A 21,229-nucleotide genomic window follows, 5' to 3' on the forward strand; every position below is an offset into this window, starting at 1 on the left:
ATTCTAGTCAGGGAAAGATGTACTCTTCTTATCTAAAGACAATGTGACAATACTTATAGTTTTAAAACAAAAAAATACCAAATACAGTATTCATTATTAGGCTAAAGTATTAAAGATAGAAGTCTGTGGTAGAGTAAAAAAGGAAAGGTATTTGTGTGTTATACTCTTGGTTTAATTTAAACCATCATTTTAAACACTACTTAAGCTTACTATTGTTTCGGCACTTTTTAAAAATATGGTTGGTATTTTATAGAATTCTTTGCTGAAGACTTCACTACCGCGGATGTAGAAATATGTGCTTTAGAGTTTTTATAAACCTAAATATCCAAACTTAAAAATGGAAAACTGGGACTATTAAATGTTTTCTTTTTTTATTAAATGTTTTTCTCTGATTATAAAAACAATACATATTCATTTTAAAATGTTTATAAGATAGAGAAGAACAAAAGAAAAAAATCCTGTAATTCCACAACTATCGACCTATAATTATATTTTCTTTCAATGATTTTTCCTCAAGTATGTATATAATTTTTCACACACTGTGCACCCAGCTCTTTCATTGAACATTACTTTGTGGATTTTCCTGTATACCTTGATGTTTTTATGGAAATAAGGTCCTTAATATATTTTAAATATTCCATCATATGAATGTGCCACTATAATTTGTTTATTAATTTCCCGACTACCAAAACTGATGTTGGCTGTTTCTATTATTGGAGTCTCCACTTTATTTTTTAGCTAAACTTAGTTTTATCTTATTTCTGTGTGTGGGCTCCTTGATTTCAGGGTTTGGCAGAAGGAGTAGACAGTCTGTTCCTTTGCTGAGTTGCCTTCCGTTCACCTCCTACAGAGAAAGGCACAGCTGATATGGTGGAACTGCAGAAGACACGGTCTGCCAATTTGACTAGTGATTGTAATCATGTTCTCCATCTGTTCCTCCCACATCAGGGCAGGGGAGACAAAAGCTAGGTGAAAGACCAGTGAATAGAGCCACGGATCAGAGGAACGATATGAAAAGTGCTGGATTTTATTGCACTGTTTGATTTTTTTTTTTTCTGTGCTATTGTTTTTAGCTTGGACTTTGCTATGAAGGTCATCCTTGATTTCATTGGGTGGTTCTTTCTGTTAATTAATTTTTTTATTATCATGCTTGGTAAATAACATACAGCATACCCCCTATAACTGCCAATTCATGTATCTCAACATTTTTAGAAAATTATTAGTCATTATTTCTCAAAAGGTTGCCTCTACTATATCCTTTTCTTGCCTACTGATACTCTGTGCATGTTCAGTCACTCAGTCATATCTGTCTCTTTGCGCCCATGGATTGTAACCTGCCAGGCTCCTCTGGAATTTCCCAGGCAAGGATACTGGAGTGGGTTGCCATTTCCTCCTCCAGCGATCTTTCCTACCCAGGGATCAAAACTGCGTCCCCTGCATCTCTTACACTGGCAGGCAGATTCTTCACCACTGAACCACCTGGGAAACCCTGAGACTCAAATTAGATGTATATTATATTATCATTCCCACTGGGTGATTCTTGATATTGAGGCATCTTTGCCTTTTAAAAAGAAATGAAAGTGTCTTATAGAAAGGAATGTTAAAACTGCTGTCCCAAAATGCATAAATCATAGTTCTATGTTTGAGCATGGGTTTTACACTAATGGAGGAATCTGTATGTATTAGTTGAGTGTATTAACTGACCTGATATTTTAAGATTGCATATGCCATGTGCTGCAGAGAACAAAAAAATAATTATTGTTTTTCAGAACACTAGCATTGTGAGATCCTTTATGAAAAAGAAACAAAAGAGATTCATGGCCAAATAATTTATGGAAATGCTTTTTGCCATACCCTCTTTTTGTAGATTCAACAGGATACAATCTCATATTGGTGACTTTGTTTATAACAATTTTGTGATCTTCTTTGGCAATAAAACTCTCTTTTTTTTTTTTTTTTGAGTAACAAATCCCAACCATGAGGACCTAGTGCTCAGAAGTGCTCTTTTAGAAGCCTCAAGTCAATTCAATAAGATTGTCAGAAATAATAAGATTCAGAAGGTTGTCCTGTTTAAAAAAGTATATATATACATATGTGTGTGTGTGTGTGTGTACAATACTTCTCTTGTATATCAATATACAACTTTATAACATGCGTGCTAAGTTGCTTCAGTTGTGTCTAACTCTTTGCAACCCTATGGACTGTAACCCTCCAGGCTCCTCTGTCCATGGGATTCTCCAGGCAAGAATACTGGAGTGGTTTGCCATGTCCTCCTCCAGGGGATCTTCCCAACCCAGGGATCCAACCTGCGTCTCTTATGTCTCCTGTATTGACAATTGGGTTCTTTACCACTAGCGCCACCAAACCATAACTCCAAAATTCCATAACGTATCCAGAAATTAGTACACCATGCACTGATACAGGAATAGGCAAGCCAGTAAAACAATATGCTCCAGAAATTATACTATGTACATAAGGGAGTGTGGAATATGATAAAGATGATAATTCAAGCCAAAGTGAGGCTATCCATTTAGAATGAAAAATAACTCCTTCCTTCAGTAGGTGAAAGAATAAGTAAACTGACAATTCAGGTAAGGAGATATTATTCAAAGCTACTATAAAAAGAAATGAGCTATCAAGTCATGAAAGACATGGAGGACACCAAAATGCCTATTACTAAGTGAAAGAAGCCAATCTGAAAAAGCTGTGTGGCTCCAACTGTATGATGGTCTGAAGAGGGCAAAGCTACGGAGATACTGGAAACATTGATGGTTGAGAGCGATGGCACTGGGCTCTGGGGAGATAAATGGGCAGAGCACAGAGGATTGTCAGAGCAGTGAAAGTACTCTGTATGGTAATCATTATACTTTTGTCCAAATACCAAGACTGAACCCTAAGGTAAACTGTGGACTTTGGATGATTGTGATTATTCCACTGTAGGCTCATGCTTACTAAAAAATGTGCTATTCTGATGAGTGGTGTTGATAATGGGAGAAGCTATGCATATGTGGGAGCAGAGAGTTGATGGGAAATCTCTGTACCTTAAACTCAATTCTGTTGTACACCTTGAGCTAATCTAAACCAAATAAAGTAAAAAATGAAGTACTCCTTTCTTTGAAAACAAAGGTGAAAAAAAATTCAAAGAATTTCAACTCCTATTAACATATTACTACCAGATTCAAATAAATTCCACGAGGTATTTTAAAAAGATATAATTTAAATACAAACAGACAAAAAAACAGAACAAGACTTCATCCTATAAAATATTTTGATAAGTTAGGAAAGACTATTTGTATAATCTTGGAGTGGGAAAGAAGTCCGTTTCAAACCCTAGACTCACTAAAAGAAATTATTAATAAATTCAACTGCTTAGAAATTAACTATATGACAATAAACAGAAGACAATAAAAACAAATCCAAAGAATGGAAAAAAGTTTTACACATGATAAACACAATTTTACCAGCTCTTATAAAGGAGAGTATTTAAATATTGTTCAGAACAAGAAGGCCTGCTTTTTTTTAAATAAGAAACATTAATGGCTAAGAAACATTAATGACTAAAAAATGTGATAGATGTTCAACCTCACAGCAACATAGAATTGCATAGGAAAAATGAATGATCAATTTTTATTCTATCAGATTGGCAGAGATAAAGACATCTTATAATTGGCCAAGTTTGGATAAGCTGGAACTTCCATGTGCTTTTCATTAGGATGTAAGTTGATAGCATTCTAGAAAATAGTGGGTAAATAAATATCAAAAGAGATAAAAGAGAAAGCATACCTCTAACCCTGAACATCAAGAAATTTATCTGAAGAGATTATTGCGTCAATAATGATATGTCTGCAAAAGGCTGTTTACAGCAAATTTGTGCATAATGTTAATAATAGATTTCTAAGCACCTGGCACTGTACTATAATAATGAATATATAATTTAATTTAACCGTCACAAAACTTTAAGCACTATTTATTATCCTACTTATGTTTCAGATGAGAATACTAAGTTTAAACAACACAGCTAACTTTTAAAATGATCACATCAGGAGCAAATATATGTGGGATTAAAATGCAGATCATTCTGCTCTGTTTCATTACTAAGGCAGGAAGTAAAGAGGGAAGTTAGTTTTGGCTGAGGTGGGCAATATAGGGACACTTGTGCCAAGAAGTAGGAGTTGGGTTAAGGATTTAAGATCTGGGACTGGGATAGTATCTTTCAGGCAGGTAATTGGAAGAGGTGAGCTCAGGTAAACGATGAGAACTCTCACTCCAAAGTGAGGAATTTTGGTACGGTTTATAGGAGGCATCCGTGCTTTGGTTAAGGACATGGGCTCTGGAGGCAATTAGCACCCCATTCAAATCCTAACTCTTGGACAACTTACTAGACCTCTCTGTCTCTCAGCCGCAAAATGAAGTTAATAAAAGTATCTCCCAAATAGGGTTGTTGGGATGTTGACTGAGATTCAGTGTAGAACACCAAGAAGAGTGCTTGGAACTCGAGACTCACTCACTAATGTTAGCTATGATTATGGGGAGGAGGGGGATAGAGAGGGAGTTGGAAATTAGGGAAGAGTGTTGACAGAATCATCTTCATCTGAAACCCCTAGACCTGACTCATGAGGCTACCTTGCCCAAGACCATTTGATGGGCATGCCATTCAGTTTGTTAAACTTAATTTTGAGAGCTGCCAACAGAAAGACTCAATACTATTACAGTGTGACTTAAAGGTCACCAAGAAACATCTCTGTTGTCTCATTGTTTAAAAACTACCCAGGCATCCACCCTTTTGCTTTCATGATCTAACACTGATTTTTGAAGGGATAGGAAAAAATTCAATTGCAAATTCACTGTCTTACCTGTCATTGTATTTGGTTGTATTTCAATCACATAAGGGGGAATCAAAAGCTTCATTTTGAACAAAATTATGAAGACAAAGAACTATGAAGCATGTGGTTGCACAATTAACCTAAAAGATACAGTTCTTACTCTCTATGTACTTAATTATCTAAAAACAAAAAAATATTAAGCTTTCTTCTCCTTTCTCTACAAATATAAATGGTTAGGGCGATCAGAGGACTCTTTCTTCACACACCAAATGAGAGGAAAAGAAGTCAACAATTGTCCTTTGGTTCCTGTGTCTGATTACTTCTCAAGTACTGAGAGTAATCCTTCATGATCCTAGGCCACTGGGTGATGCTTCCAAGGCACTTCTGGACCCCTTCCTGAATAGTAGGCCATCTTGAATTCTTGGATTTATTCCTTCAGCGTATAGTTATGGAACACCATTATCCTTTTGGCATTGTTCTAGAGGCCGGAGAGAGTGAACAGCAAAGTGGATGGTGCTTACACAGAATGGAAAGAGAGGGCTCCATGAACTCAGTGATGGTCATTTTTTTGCTTCCTTCTGAAAAGCACCGGCTGTTCAGAAGGCCACAACAGATGTTTAAGCCACCTTCCGAGCCCTTTTAGATTTTTTATTGTCTCTTGAAACGTATCTTGCTCGCATCGCTGGGTCAGCCCAGGACAGATGGTGTGCCTCCTTGCTAAATTAATCACCTCTCTAATTCAATGGCTCAAATTTAGCAAGTTTTAAGGAGAGGTTCTGGTCAGTACTGGACTTTCTAAGTGACTCCATGGGAAAAGAATTTGCCTGCCAAGGCAGGAGTCACAGGAGGCACCGGTTCCATCCCTGGGTCAGAAAGATCCCCTGAAGGAGGAAATGGCAATCCACTCCAGAATCCTTGCCTGGAAAAGCCCACGAACAGAGGAGTCTGGCGGGCTACCATCCACAGAGTCCGAAAGAGTCGAACACGACTGCGCACAGGCAGATGCTGGTTAGTACCGGTTAGAGTTACTAAAAATATTCACTTAGTTTTCCTCTGCCTATAATTCTAAGTCAATGAGTAGGGCAGGTTGATAACTATATCATAGCCAGGTAACGTTATTTGGGTGCATACCAGGTTATCATAGACTCAGCATTGCCATCTTTTGTAAGCCTTTCTGCTCATGAAGGACTCCACTCAAAAATGACTGGATAGAGGATGAACAATTTATAGACTCTTCCTTCTTAGTTTCCATTTGCTTTCCTGCAGCATAAAAAAGTTCTTAAAATTTGTGAAAATGTGAGAAATAAAAAGAGGAATCTGTTGTTTCACTATATGCAAAATTCTGAATTTGTATATTTCCCTTTGCTCTTAATAAGACTGCTTTTAAAAAAAGAAAAATGCCATGCGCCATGAGGTAGGGTTAGAAGACCCGATCCCTAATTTGTCATATGGCAGCAGTTGCACTTGCTTGCACACATGTATGCAGACACACTGCCTCTGTGTAAAGTCTCAAATGTTTGCACACTGGGCTTTTAAGAATTAATATCAATCTCATATATATCTATGAGAAAAATGAGACTTTAGTATTTGTTTGTTTTAAGAAAAAAACCCTGGGCTTCAATGACCCATCAGCAAAAAATGTTGAGGCCATGACTATATGAATGAAAATAGGATGGTCTTCAATCAAAATGCTGTTAAACCTGCACCAAGCTTGACCTATTGTACTATTTGTGAACAATCTAGAAATTTCTGGGTTGTGATTGTATGCTAACTTGGTAATTCATGGGAAATCCAGATGGGAATCTAATAGTTCTTTTTGCCCGGCATGCGGGATCTTATTTCCCACACCAGGGATTGAACCCGTGCCCCCTACAGCAGAAGGGTGGAGTCCCAGGGGAGTCTGGTGGGAATCTAGTAACTCTTGACTGTTTCATTTTCACAGTAACAGGCTCTAATAGTCACGTACAAGTTGTTTTGTCTGTGAGATTCAAGCAATGTGAAAGGAAGATGGATATAGATACTCAAAAACTTAAATACTAAACAAGGTTGATGGCCCTTATGTTTATGAGAAGCTGAAAAAAAATGGAAAAAATGTTTAATTTTTTTGAAGATTTGCGTCCAAGTTATAGAGATATGAGTCAGGACATCTTTTAAATAGGAGCGCAATTTTAGACTCTGTGCCTTAAGTCTTCATGGCAGACTGATTGAAAATGTAGCGCTACTCTTCATTTAACTATGGATAGTTGACATTTTAGAAGACTGGGTGGCAGAAAATTATTTTTATATAAAAATTGCTTCATCAAATGTGAACACTTTGCAAAGTGGCTTATGAAATTTGCCAAATCTCTTGAAAAAGCAGCAGTTCAAAATGAGGTTGAGGGTGTAATTTGAAACAGGATGTCCTATTTTGTTGGTTTGGCTGCTTTGATTAAAACCTTCTGTGAGGCAACTTTCGTGATCGGCTGAGATGCAAGTTAACAAGACAACAACATATTGACCCAGTAAACAAAAAGAACGATGGCTCTGTAACCATGAACAGATACAGTTACTTCACTGCTTATTGAAAACAGCACACCCTAACCCCTTAACCACTACTTCCTGCCCTTCTGCCCCAAGGAGGGGAAGAAAAGTTTTAGCAGTGACTTCTTTTGGACATATGTAAATCCCTTCATGGAAAAGTTATGAAACCCCAGGAAATCGCTCCTGTGAATCATTGTAGTTTTTGACCCAGAGGTTAGTTCCTATAATGCTTATTTCATGAAAAACTTCCCCCAGCCCCCATTTTTAGTGGTTAGTTTGTATAAAAAAATGCTCAAGACTATAAATCTGAAAAACCATAATTTTCCCAAACAGGCAGGATTTTTGGCAATTAACAGGTTAAGCTCATTATTCAGACAAAGTAAAAGTCTCTGAGTATGTGCATGCCTGCTTAGTCCCTTAGTCTTGTCTGACTCTTTGAGGCCCCATGCACTGTAGCTGGCCAGGCTCCTCTGTCCATGGAATTTTCCAGGCAAGTATACCGGAGTAAGTTGCCAGTTCCTACTACAGAGGATCTTCCTGACCCAGGGATCGAATCCACGTCTCTTGCGTCTCCTGCATTGGCAGGCAGAATCTTTACCACTGAGCCACCTGGGAAGCCCCATGATGGTATAAGCCACAGATTAACTACTATGCTAATCACTATGCTAATCACGCATGTGATTATATGTTGTTGTTGTCAGTTGCTCAGTCATGTCTGATTCTTTGTGACCCCATGGACTGTAGCACTCCAGGCTTCCCTGTCCTTTGCCAACTCCAGGAGCTTGCTCAAACTCAAGTCCCTTGAGTTGGTGATGCCATCCAACCATCTCATCCTCTGTCATCCCTTTCTCCTCCTGCCTTCAATCTTTCCCAGCATCAGGGTCTTTTCAAATGAGTCAGCTCTTCGCCTCAGGTGGCCAAAGTATTGGAGTTTCAGCTTCAGCATCAGTCCTTCCAATGAATATTCAGGACTGATTTCCTTTAGGATGGACTGAATTGATCTCTTTGCAGTCCAAGGGACTCTCAAAAGTCTTCTCCAACACCACAGTTTAATTCAGCTTTCTTTAGGGTCGAACTCTCACATCCATACATGACTACTAGAAAAACCATAACTTTGACTATATGGACTTTTTTTGGCAAAATAATGTCTCTGCTTTTTAATAAGTTATCTAGGTTGGTCATAGCTTTTCTTCCAAGGAGCAAGTGTGTTTTAATTTCATGGCTGCAGTTACCATCTGCACTGATTTTGGAGCCCAAGAAAATAAAGTTTGTCACTGTTTCCATTGTTTCCCCATCTATTTGCCATGAAGTGGTGGGACTGGATGCCATGATCTTCATTTTTTGAATGTTGAGTTTTAAGCCAGCTTTTTCACTCTCCTCTTTCACCTTCTTCAAGAGGCTCTTTAGGTCCTCTTCATTTTCTGCCTTAAGGGTGGTGTCATCTGCATAGCTGAGGTTATTGATATTTCTCCCAGCAATCTTGATTCCAGTTTGTGCTTCATCCAGCCTGGCATTTTGCATGATATACTCTGCATATAAGTTAAATAAACCGGGTGACAATATACAGCCTTGATGTACTCCTTTCCCAATTTAGAACTATGATTATATGTGTCATGTGGAAAAAATCATTCAAAGGACCCTAAGGTGATGATGGTATAGGCCACCATAACCTTGGGGTACTTTGAGTTTTTGCATGACACATATAATTGTATGTCTGATTAGCATAGTCATTAATCCATTTCTGGTATGCATATTCTACGTTTATGTTTTCAAGCTCCCGATATCACCTTCATCTCTGTATGAGACAATTTAAGTGACCTTTGTAATAAGGGCATTGTGGCATTCTCCAAATCATGTGCTTGGAAATTTACTCAAGTAAAGTTGAGTACAATGTTTTTTCATTATTCCTGTTTTGGGGGGCTTCCAGGGCTTCGCAGGTGGCCCTGGCGATAGAGAACCCACCTGGCAATACAGGAGACTTAAGAGATGTGGGTTCGATCCCTGGGTCAGGAAGATACCCTGGAGAAGGAAATGGCCCCTCCAGTATTTTTGCCTGGAAAATCCCATGGACAGAGGAGCTTGATAGGATATGGTCCATAGGGTCGCAAACAGCCCCGCATGGCTGAGTTGACTTTGCACACAAACACTAATTTTTTATACCATAACTTTCTACAAAACTGTTTCATCTGTCTTCTGGTGTATAGTATTTACAACAGAAATGTTGTATGTTAAATGGTGTACTTTTCAAGCAACCCAAACACCTGGTTAGCATAAATCTTTTAGTGGTAATGCCATTCCATTAACTCCTCTGTTTGCAGAACTTCTGAAAATCTCTTTGCTAAAGAGTTGGAGAGTGACTGGTCATATAAACCTCAAATATTTCATAGCCCAATGGCTCAGCTGTAAAGCACCTGCCTGCTAATGCAGGAGATCCAAAAGACGTGGGTCTGATCCCTGGGTTCAGAAGATGCCCTGGAGAAGGAAGTGGCAACCCACTCCAGTATTCTTGCTTGGAGAATCCCATGGACAGAGTAGCCCAGCAGGCCACAGTCCATGGGGTCACAAAGAGTCAGACATGGCTGAGCATGCATGCACACACACACACATTGCCTAGCCATGAGAATTAAGAAACACTGTTCATATTAGTACATGAGACTTTATAAGGAACAAAATCAAGTTGTTTCTGGGCTTCAGGTTATTAACCTCATGGTCAAATAGTCTGTTTAGCTTATGAGTTTATTTTTCCATTTCTTAATTCTGGATCCAAGGGCACTAATGATATTTATACAAGAAGTACTTTCTTGGATGGAGGAAAATAGCTTTTCACATTATAAAAACAAATCCAAGATAATAGGCATAGAAACACGAGGAAGAGATACAGCTTGAAAAAATCTTGCCTAGGGCAGCTGTTATTCACACTTTTATCTTATGTGTCATTAACACAAATGTATACAGATTTAGGTTAGAACATGAATGCATTTTTTGGTATGGTTTGTTATATAATGTTAATTAAATGCAGTCAATTATTTTAGTCTCTTTAAAAAAAAGAGAAATGCAAACGTAATTCATCTCTAATCCAGGAGACCTTGATTGACTAATGTCACAGGCTTATTTAATACTATATCTCCCATTGTTCTTAACCACTTCTTTCAGCTACATCCTGACTCCCACTTTTATCATTTCTACAGAATCTTTAGGCATTTCATCTTATCCAGGCACACTTTGTTTTATTGCACTCTGCATATATTGTGGTTTTTTACAAATTGAAGATTTGTGATAACCTTGTGTTGTTTCACGATGGTTAGCATTTGTTAGCAATAAAACATTTTAAATTAAAGCATGTACTTTTTTAGAAACAGTGCTATTGTACACTTAATAGATTATAGTGTAGTGTGAACATACTTCTACATGCACTGGGAATCCCCCAGATTTGTTGATTTCCTTTGTTTCAGTAGTCTGGAACCAAACTTGTGGAATCTCCAAGGTATTCCTGTAAATTTGCAGAGGCATCTTGTCTGGTTTTATGACTGATTTAATGACTTTAAAACATTTGGCTCCTTAATTTACAGTTAGAAAACACTGGAGAGGCAAAAAAAGGAAGCTCTTTTTTTAATGTTGTGGTAGTTATACCGAACACAAGATTGATAAGGTATTCATTCCCTCCTCCTTCATTTCAGGGCAGACAGCTTGACGTCGGCACACCTCACAATCTGAGTGAACCGGTAAGTAATTGCTTCCACTGCCTGGGACTTTACAGTGTTTGCATTGATAAAAAAAGGGACAAAAGTCAGGTTTGATTACCGTAATAATAAATCCTAAGTAAAAGCTCATTTAATTGTGCCCGATGGAGGAAGCTGGATGGAAAATAGCAAGAAGTCTGCATCACAGATTATTCAAACATGAGTTCAGGGACAGTGCGTTGAAGTGAAAAGAACATAGGACTAAGACAAGACCATGATTTTGATTATACCTAGCTGTGTTCAGTTCAGTTGCTCAGTCGTGTCCGACTCTTTGCAACCCCATGGACTGCAGAACGCCAGGCTTCCCTGTCTATCACCAACTCCCAGAACTTGCTCAAATTCATGTCCTTCGAGTCAGTGATGTCATCCAACCATCTCATCCTCTGTTGTCCCCTTCTCCTCTTGCCTTCAATCTTTCCCAGCATCAGGGTCTTTTCTAATGAGTCAGTTCTTTGCATGAAGTGGCCAAAATATTGGCGCTTCAGCTTTAGTTAGTATCAGTCCTTCCAATGAGTGTGGCTTTGGCCAAATTACTTAAAATTTCTGAGATGTAGTTAAAACTACTAAAATATGGGTATTCTGAGAGGGTTGGATTAGACAGTGTCTGCTCTTTCCTCTATCAATTACATTTATGGTCTTAATTTCTTTCCTGCGCCTGTATCCATTTACACAATACGTGTTTGGTGACTCCAAGTATAGGTATGAACTAGGCACTGTGCTGGGTAGTAGAGACGTAAGAATGAGTAAAATAGAGGCTCTGTTTCAAAGGACTCACAGTCTTGTAGGAGAGACAGACATGTACATAAAATCTTAGCCAGACAGCATTGCGAGAGTCAGAACAGCGGTGGGTGGGAGGAGAAAGAATAATATGCAGGAGGAAAAGCAGTTTGCTTGCCTGCAGGTCTTGCATGGCTAAAACTAGAAAAATGAAGAGTTTTCTAGAAGGACTAGAGGGGAAAAGTACACTAGTCAGAGGGAGCCCTTTGTGTCCAAACCCAAAAGTTTGAGACAGCTGAGTTGTGCAGAAAAGGAGGGGTACTTCAGCTTGCTTGGGGGAGTGTGCATGTGCAGAGACAGGACGGAGAAGACTGGGCTGACAAGCTAGGTGGGGCCAGATGGCGGAGAGCTCGGCATACCATGTTGGGAATATTTGGTTTCAATGACACACAGGGTTTTAGACAGGATAAGGATATGATTAGGTTTTGTTGTCCCCCATGAAGCTGTTAGTAAGCGGTGGTGGGCCCAGAAAAGCAAGAACAGTGAGCAAGCAAGGAATGGAGACAGAGTCCAGGAAACAAAGGAGTGAATCCGTAGAACTTGGTGATGGATTGTCCATGAGGATGGGGTGGGAAGGCAGTGAAAGAAGGAGAAGCTGCCTGATTCCTGGCTCAGACAGCTCAGAAGATGGAAGCATATTAACGGAAAACACAGAAGAGAGAGCAAATTCGAGGGTACAAAGGGAGGAATTTGATGTTTCATATGCTGAATGGGGGGCTTCCCAGGTGGCCCTAGTGGGAAAGAACCTGCTTGCCAATGCAGGAGATGTAAGAGACATGAGTTCAATCCCTGGGTAGAGAAGATCCCCTGGAGGAGGAAATAGCAACTCACTCTGGTATTTGAGGTGCTTGTCCGGACTCAAATGGAGCTATTTAACAAATAATTGAAATCTGGGTCTGGAGCTCAGGAAGGGGTCTCCGCTGAAGTTCAAGTTCGGATGGTTGATGCTGAGAAGGGAGATGAGCTCAGTCTTGGAGAATCTGAAGAGTAAAAAGAGAAAAAGTTGAGGATAGAACATAGACACAAAAGGAAAAAGGAGAGAAAAAAAGAGACGGCAGAGCAGAAGGAACTGAGGAAAAGAGGAAGGCGATTTAGGTGTTATTGTGGCCTTGGACTGAATGGTCTACACAATCACAGGCATAGACAAACCAGGTAAGGAGGCCCCAGCTGAATCTGTCCAGTGGGAGGTCAGGGCGGCCGACTTCCCAAACTATCCACCTACCTCGGTTTTGATGTGCTGCCTCTGCTTGAGTCTCCAGCTTTAGGTTTTGCTTGTTGCGTGACACACCCCAAGGACTTAAATGATGTGCTTGACGCCATGTGGTCCTGGACTTCCCCTGCCCCAAGCACCCAGGGGTCAGTGTGTTCCCAGACAGTCCATCGCTCCCTGGGATCTAGGCCTGCCCGTCCCAGGCTAGACTCCACTCAGCAACCCCGAGCCACACCAAGCCCTCCTCTGTCTGTGAATACGACAGCTCTGCTTAGAGTCTCGGAAGTCCTGATCGCTACAAGGCCACAGATTCCTTGGTAGACAGATTTTTACTCCAGGGACACTTTGTTGCTATTTGCACTTCAGGTGACTAGAAAAATCACACTTCTTCAGTCATCATTATCTCTTACTCTCTCTTATAGTGCATCCAAGGATGTCATTTCTGGAATTCAGCAGATCAGGAAAACTGTGCCTTAAAGTGTGTAAGTATTAATTATGTTTCTGTTTTGATATGAATGTTTCCCTCAAGAGAATCATTCTCCATGAGGATTCCCATTTGAGTTTCCATTGGCTTTTAATTAGCTTGCTTGACTCGAAAGCAAAAGTATGAGTAGTACACAATGGAAATGGAGTAATGCAGAAAATGAGATCGGTTTTTTTTTTTTAATTAATTAATTTGACTTTGTGGGGTCTTAGTTGTGGCACACGGAATCTTGGTTTGCATCACGGGAGATTTTTCACTGTGGTGAATAGACTCTTTGGTTGTGGAGTGAACTCAGGAGTTCCAGTGTGAGGGCTTAGTTGCCCTGTGGCATGTGAGATCTTAATTCCTCAACCAGGGATTGAACATGCATCCTCTGCATTGCAAAGTGGATTCTTAACCCCTGGGCCACCGGGGAAGTCCCCAAATCAACATTATTAACGCAACTGGTGAACTGGCAACCAAGAGAAGTTAATGCAAACCATGGAAGCCAGAAATGACCAATTGCTCCAAACTATAGTGACCTTTTAGTAGAATGTTAAGTATTTGTTAAATTTCCTAGTCCTGTACTTCTCAAATTTTAATATACAAATATCTGGGATCTTGCTGAAATATAGATTCTGATTCACTGGGTTTTGTGGGGGGAACTAGAAATTCTGTGCTTGTAACATGCTCCCAGGTGATGCAATGCTGAGTGTTGCCAGACCACACTTTGAAGGGACCTAGATCACGTTCAAGGTTTCTCTGTGGGGAATGTGGAAGCAGTCTAATCCAGAGGACACACACACCTAGGTTTACTTCACTTCGTGTAGGAAATACATTCCCTAATACTTTTTCATTTTTCATTTATCCTGGCTTTGCCTATTAGTGTGTGACTTCGTTAAGGTACTTGGTACTTTACTTTCCTAATAGGTAAATTAAGATAGTAAGCGAATCCCTGCCAAGGATAGTGCTTGTTACACTATAATTAATTACTTCAATCTCATGGATAACAGTTTTGTAATTTAAAAATGGATTACTTTGTTCAGTTCAGAGATTAAATTAGTTAGGATCATGATAACTTTAGGTAATATCATTTTCTTGAACTTCCTTGGTGGCTGAGATGGTAAAGAATCCGCTTGCAATGTGGGAGACCTGGGTTCAGTCCTTGACTTGGGAAGATCCCCCGGAGGGGTGGCATGGCAGCCCACTCCAGTATTCTTGCTGGAGAATCCCCATGGACAGTGGAGCTTGGCGGGGTAGAGTCCATGGGGTCTCAAAGAGCTGGACACGACTGAGCAGCTAAGCACACAGAATATCATTTTCTATGAATGCCTCAAATTACAGCATTGAGATTTAAATAAGGGTATTAACGTCTTCTTCTGTATAGTCAGTCCTCACAGCTGTTCTTGTACTGTGTCCTCACAGATCTCAGCCACAGGAGTCACTTACACCCACTCTCCTGCTTGTGACACTGTGCTTCATAGACTGGAAGTTACCAAAAGATGGAGCAGATGCTGTTTGGACTTGTGAACAATCACACACTCTAAATACACTTTTCCAGGGACTTCCTGGGTGGCCTGGTGGCTAAGACTCCACACTCCCAAGGCAGAGGGCTGTAGTTTGACCCCTGGTTGGGAATCTAGATCCCACATGCTGCAACTAAGACCCAAGGCAGTCAAGTAAATAAATAAGCCAAAAAATAAAAACACTTTTCCTACTCCTTGGTAGCACATTGTCCAGATGGTAGTTTGAATCATTATTTGCCTAGTCACGTGTTTAATACCCTTTGCTGACATGTAGGGCCATCAGGGGAGGATGTTTTCTGTCTTGATCACACTGTCCTCTGCACCAAACACAATGAGGGGCATGGAGCTAGTGCTCAGACTGCACTGAGCAAGTGAAGGAATGAGAAGTACCATTTGTTGAGGGAATCAGTCCAGGAAGCAGAGTGGATGCTGGAGTGGCCAGTTTGGGCAGAAGAATCTTCTGGCCTTTCCTAATCAGACCTATTGATGGCTTTTCATTTTCGATTCTGTCTCCCTGGGCACCTACCAACATCCCTTCATTCTCTAACCTGGTCGGTCAGTCACGGATTACTGCTTAGTTGAGACTTTCTAGTAGACATCATGTGTCCTTGTTTTTCCAGGGATGCAAAGAACATAATTTTTACAGCAGCTTGTACAGTGAGTGGCCTTCCTGGACGGAAGGCCCAGCTCTGGAATCTTTTGCTTTTGATTATTCTTTATTGATTATTTTGTCGTGTGCTCATGCTCCATTGCTTGGTTTTATCCAACTCTTTGTGACCCTTTGGACCATAGACCCCCAGACTCCTCTGTCCTTGGGATTTTTCAGGCGAGAATACTGGAGGGGGTTGCCATATCCTCCTCCAGAGGGTCTTCCTGACTCAGGGATTGAAGCTGAGTCTCCTGTGTCTCCTGTACTGAAGGTGGATGAACCACTGGGGAAGCATTTTGTTGATGGTGGGGCATGAATTAATTTGGTAGAAATGCCTAGCTAAGTGTCAATAAAATTATTTACAACTTTAAAGATTCTAAGTAATTTTTCTTTCCTTTTTCCTCTATGCAGAATGAAACCTATGCTGCAGTTTGTGAGGTGAGTGCCAGTCACTTGCAAAAAAGGTGTCATTAAACCCCACGTCTTTCTCTCTTATCCTTAAAATGCTGTTAAAATAAGGATAAAGAAAGCCGAGTCATTCTTGGTGCACAGAAATGTTCTTCCTAGGAGTGCTCTAACTCCGGGTGTAAAGATGACTGTATTTCCATCTTTGACTCAGGTATTTGCTGTGCTCTACGTACCTATGTGCATATATAAAATGAATTTATGAACGTACATAGATGTATGTATGCACTCATACGCATTCACACGTGTACATATGTTTTACTCTAATCTGGTTGGAAAGGTTCTTCTGATTCCTGAAGCCTGGGTGGTGGGAAGAGAGGGAAAGGCATAGCGGGGATACCCTCATCTCTGCTGATTTCACCTCCTCCCCCTAAAGCCTGTGGGTTATCATTAAATACAGGGCATTCGAAGAGAACCCTTCATTTATTTGCTTATTTATTTTCTCTTTTGGCCACACTCCACAGCAGGGATTGAACCCAAGCTCCTTGCATAGGAAATGCAGGATCTTAAACACTGAACTACCAAGAAATTCGCAGAAGAGCACTCTTAGGTTGCAATCTTCTTCTTTATTCAGCAAACTCCTTTGACAACACAGCTTTTTAAAATTTAAATTTCAGTTAATTAATTTACTTCTTGCTGTGATATTGAGGGACCTCATACCGACTCTGGCTGCCCAGGTGTCTTCCAATTACCCTCTCTTCTAGCCCCGAGGGAGGTCTCTCCCCTGCACCTGACCTTCTTCTCCTTCAGTCTTCTTCAATTAAAATTTCCTGGCCAAGATTCTGTACCCTGCAGAATTTATTTTAGTTTATTTGACAATAGGTACTTATGATGAAACTGAATTATTTCTGTTTCACATCTATGCTGTATTCTATTTAAAACATCCTTGAAACCAGAGAACAGAACTATCCTATCTTACCTGAGGAAGAGATACAGATGATCATTCATTAGTAAAATAGAAAAAATTCCTTCGAATAGAATATAAAAGCAAAAAATTAAATGGGAATATTCTCTCAATAGTCTGTGGTGACCTTGTATCTGAGTGATTTTTCCTTGGGAGTGAATGGTGATTGAGTTAGCTAAGAAGAAATAAAACAAAGAGGAAAAATTGCTCCTTATATAAATAGACAATTAAAGCTTGTTCCTGGATGAGATTAAAAAAAAAACAACAACTGCCTGAGAACTCTTTTATGTGACCAAAACAAAAGCAGCAGCCAAAATAACAGTCCCTTTGAGGACTGCGATTAGAAGCCAAGCAGTTCAGGGCTGGGTTTCTTTCTCTTTTTTCAAACTTTGTTAATTTAAAGCATTTTTTTTTTTAAATTGGAGGATAATTGCCTTACAATGTTGTGTTAATTTCTGCTTTACAACAACGTGAATCTGCTGTATGTATACATATCTCCCCTCCCTCTCAAGCCTCCTCCCACTCCCTGCATCCCGAGCGCCCGTCTACATCATCACAGGACACAGAGCTGAGCTCCCTGCGTTATGCAGCAGCTTCCCACTAGCTATCTGTTTTACACATGGCAGTGTATACTGATCAATGCTCTTTTCTCAATTCGTCCCACCCCCTTCCCGCCCTGTGTCCACATATCCATTCTCTGCATCGGCATCTCTGTTCCTCGAGGACTGGGTTTCTAGTGCGATAGTTCACTGTTCATCAGTATGCTGCCCACTTGCGCTTATGTAACATGTACCTTTGCTCTCTATTGTAACATGTAATTATTCCATTCTTTTCTATTATATTTTTCTATTTTATACGTTAAATAATGTAGACCTGAACAGTCATACATGCTCGATAGAGGTGGAGGTAAAGAGAGAGATATAGAGATAGATGTTTTTAACTCAGCTGCTCATACCTTTAGGAAATTTGAACTCCTTGACCATCAGTGCTTCCACCTAGAAAGCTTGGGATTTGCCCACGTGTTTCTTGGAGGGAATAGTTTTAGAAGTGGTAGCTTGCAAGGTGTAACTCAGAAAATGATGTGAGTAAGTGAGATGGCTTATCCCTGATAATTTAGAACACAAATTAGATTATCCTAATCTAGAAGGTTCTAAAACCATTTCTATGACTTCTCATTGCCATTTGAGAAAAAGTACAAACTACCAGTGTTTGCTGGCTCATCCACCTCCTCTTGCCTCCTGTTCCTTGTTCTCTGAACCAGCCATACTGGCCTTTCTCTCGTCTCCAAGTCTATGCACCATATTCCTACCTCAAAGCATTTGCCCTTGTCCAGATTTTTGCAAGGCCAGCTCCTTCTAATCACTCAGGTCTTGTCTTGATGGTCACCTCTGCACGGTTCTTCCTGACCACCCTAACTAAAGTTAGTCCCCTTCCTGTCTAGTCATGCCTTATGTCTGACTTTTATCTTCCTCATGGGTGCGTGCTAAGTCTCCTCATTCATGTCCAACTCTTTGTGACCTTTTGGACCATAGCCTACCAGGCTCCTCTGTCCATGGGATTCCCCAGGCAAGAATACATTATCCAAGTGTATTATTTTTTAAGTTAGTTACTTTGTTATTGTGTATTTTCTTCTAAGAGGATATAAATTATGAAGTCAGGGAACTTACTGGTTTTATACATTGCCATAGCCTTAAAATCTAAAACAGTGTTTGACATGTAAAAGTTATCAGTAAATATTTTTTGAATGAATGACTTTTTAGGAGATGAAGCCACAATTCATTTTGAGACTCTGCAATGGAGGCATCCAGGGAGGGTGGTGGGGCCTGTCCTCCTTGAGCTGCAGGAATAACAAAAGTCACCAACAGCAGGTGTGACAGTCAGGGAAACACAGGAGTGGAGCCAGAGGGATGATGGCAAAAGTGATCTCACTGCTGCGAGAACAGAGAGAGCAGATGGGTATAGCCCCTGGGAAGGATGAACTTTGGCTTTCGCAGTGGGAATGGCAGCTCAGTAGCCTGGAATATGTTGTATAAATGCCCCATCCAGGGCTTTCAGCTCGGATTCTGTGAACTTCTTAAATCCAAATTCCTTTAAGTTCTCTCCAGGGCAACTTGAATTTGAGAAACACTGGGTAACTTCATTTGAAGTCTAATGTTAGATTAGAGAGAGAGAGAGAAAGCAAGATAGAGGGCAGAAGGCACAGAAAGAGAGAGAGGGAGAGACAAAAGAAGGAAATCCTATTCAATAGCTTTGCCTCCACTTGAGATAACATTTAAACTCTCTGGAGTACAAACTTCTAGTTATGAGATTAACAAGTTCTGGGAATCTAACGTACAACATGGTGATTATAGCTTATAACACTGTATTATGTTCTTGAATGCTGCTAAAGAGTTGATCTCAAATATTCTCATCATGAAGCAGAAATGGTAATTATATGATGGAATGAAGGTGTTAACTAATGCTATGGTGGTAATCATTTATCTTAATAAAGCTGGGAAAAAAAGGCAAGCTTCATCTAAGTAAACAGAACATTTAAGCTCCTGGATAGGTCGGAACTAGCTGTATTATCAAATACTCATTATTCCATTTCCTTTCTTCTTCCTCAGTTGTCTTTCTTGAAAAGAAAATCCCATGTTAGTGAACCATGTTAGTGATAATTTTGCTGCCACTTGATACATTTATTCTCTGCAGTTAATGAATGTGTTGAGTGTATCTTACTGAAACCTCAAAGAAGATGTGAAAAGTACACTAGACCCTTCAGTTAAATAATCCTGAGCCCAGACTGAGGTATTTAATCCTTAGTTAATTCTTAACTAAGCAAACCTGGGCTTATCAGTCTTCACTTCCTCAGAGAGCACAGATCAAATATGGGACAGTTGAGTATTTGCAAATTAAACAGCCCTTCTCTACCTGGACATTCAGAGTAAGTGCATTGAGTCATGGTTTCCCCTATTATCACGAGAAACAATAGAATGTTGTCCTAGGTGTTATAATTATAAACTGAATGAGAGTGGGAAGATTGATTATGATTGTGTTGTAGTTTTATGATGTGTGCATTTTCTCCTTTTTTTTCCTCCTCCTAACAATTGTTAACGTTAAAAGTTGCAGGAAATTTGTGTCTCAGCCACCAAAATGTTTACTCTGTTTTCAGTTAATGAGATGAGATGTTAATCACCATTAGGTTTTTGTAGACCTTAAAATTTAACTTTGGCCCTAAGACATTCATTGAAATGTTCAGTTGCTCTAAAGTTTACAGTTCACTTTTACTTTTTCAAGGAAGGCGTGGATACATAAAATAAATAGGCCTCATTTTAGGCTAGAGTTTTAAGTAACTCACTAAACGTTTGACTAAGATAGCAAACATATAATTGCATTGTTGACCTCAGTATTTTGTCACCTGTGGGGTGTCACCCATTAGAAGGTCATGAAATTAACTTACTGAATAAAGAGTCAGGATAAATAAAATGACATAGAATAGAACATATAAGATTGCATCACAGCTCAGGATTCCTTTTGGAGACGAAAATGTTCTAAATTCAGATTGTAATGATGATTTTACAATTCTTTGAATGTTCTAAAAACCTCTGAATTATGCGCTTTAAAGGGGTAGATTTTATGGTATGTAAAATATATTTCAATGAAACTGTTTAAAAAAGGGAAAAAACTACCGTTTCAGCAATCTTTTTCACCAACTTGTATGTGTGTAAAAAGTTGTTTTGTTAAATGTATTTTGGAATTTGGGACATGGTCAAAAAAACCTGAAAGGTATTCTAATCCCACTAGCAAGTGGGAACTTGAGTATTACAGCTCAAATTCTTGATATACAGGTATACTTATATATCAGGCATTCATATTTCAAAATTTGGTTGAAGCTTATGAGCAAAAGCAGTACAAGGGCTGCACTGACGGGCTTGCTACCTGTCTTCCACAGAGAGAGTCCTGTGAAGTCGGCTGCAGCAGTGGGGAAGGCGCGTATGAAGAGGAAGTGCTAGGTAAGCAGATTCACACAACTGTTATTGCAAACAATCTACACCACTCCGGGTGCCCATCCTAATGTAGGGGTAATGAGCCATCTCTTAAAATATCTAGACTTCTATGTCTCAGTATGATCTATATCTATCTATATATATCTATATATAATTGAATATATAT

The 21,229-nt window shown here is 39.7% G+C and overlaps 1 protein-coding gene across 8 annotated transcripts in view; it reads left to right on the forward strand.

Moving 5' to 3' along the window:
• ROS1 (ROS proto-oncogene 1, receptor tyrosine kinase) overlaps positions 1-21,229 on the forward strand; it is a 110,915-nt gene that overhangs the window by 1,367 nt on the left and 88,319 nt on the right. For all 8 annotated transcript variants that reach the window (XM_043439619.1, XM_043439626.1, XM_043439624.1 and 5 more), the window contains exons 2-5: positions 11,021-11,065; positions 13,493-13,552; positions 16,120-16,146; positions 21,009-21,069. In XM_043439619.1, coding sequence (XP_043295554.1) covers positions 11,021-11,065; positions 13,493-13,552; positions 16,120-16,146; positions 21,009-21,069 — 193 coding nt within the window. The remainder of the gene's footprint in view (positions 1-11,020; positions 11,066-13,492; positions 13,553-16,119; positions 16,147-21,008; positions 21,070-21,229) is intronic.

This window comes from Cervus canadensis, chromosome 20, assembly GCF_019320065.1.
Source record: "Cervus canadensis isolate Bull #8, Minnesota chromosome 20, ASM1932006v1, whole genome shotgun sequence".
Taxonomy (NCBI): domain Eukaryota; kingdom Metazoa; phylum Chordata; class Mammalia; order Artiodactyla; family Cervidae; genus Cervus; species Cervus canadensis.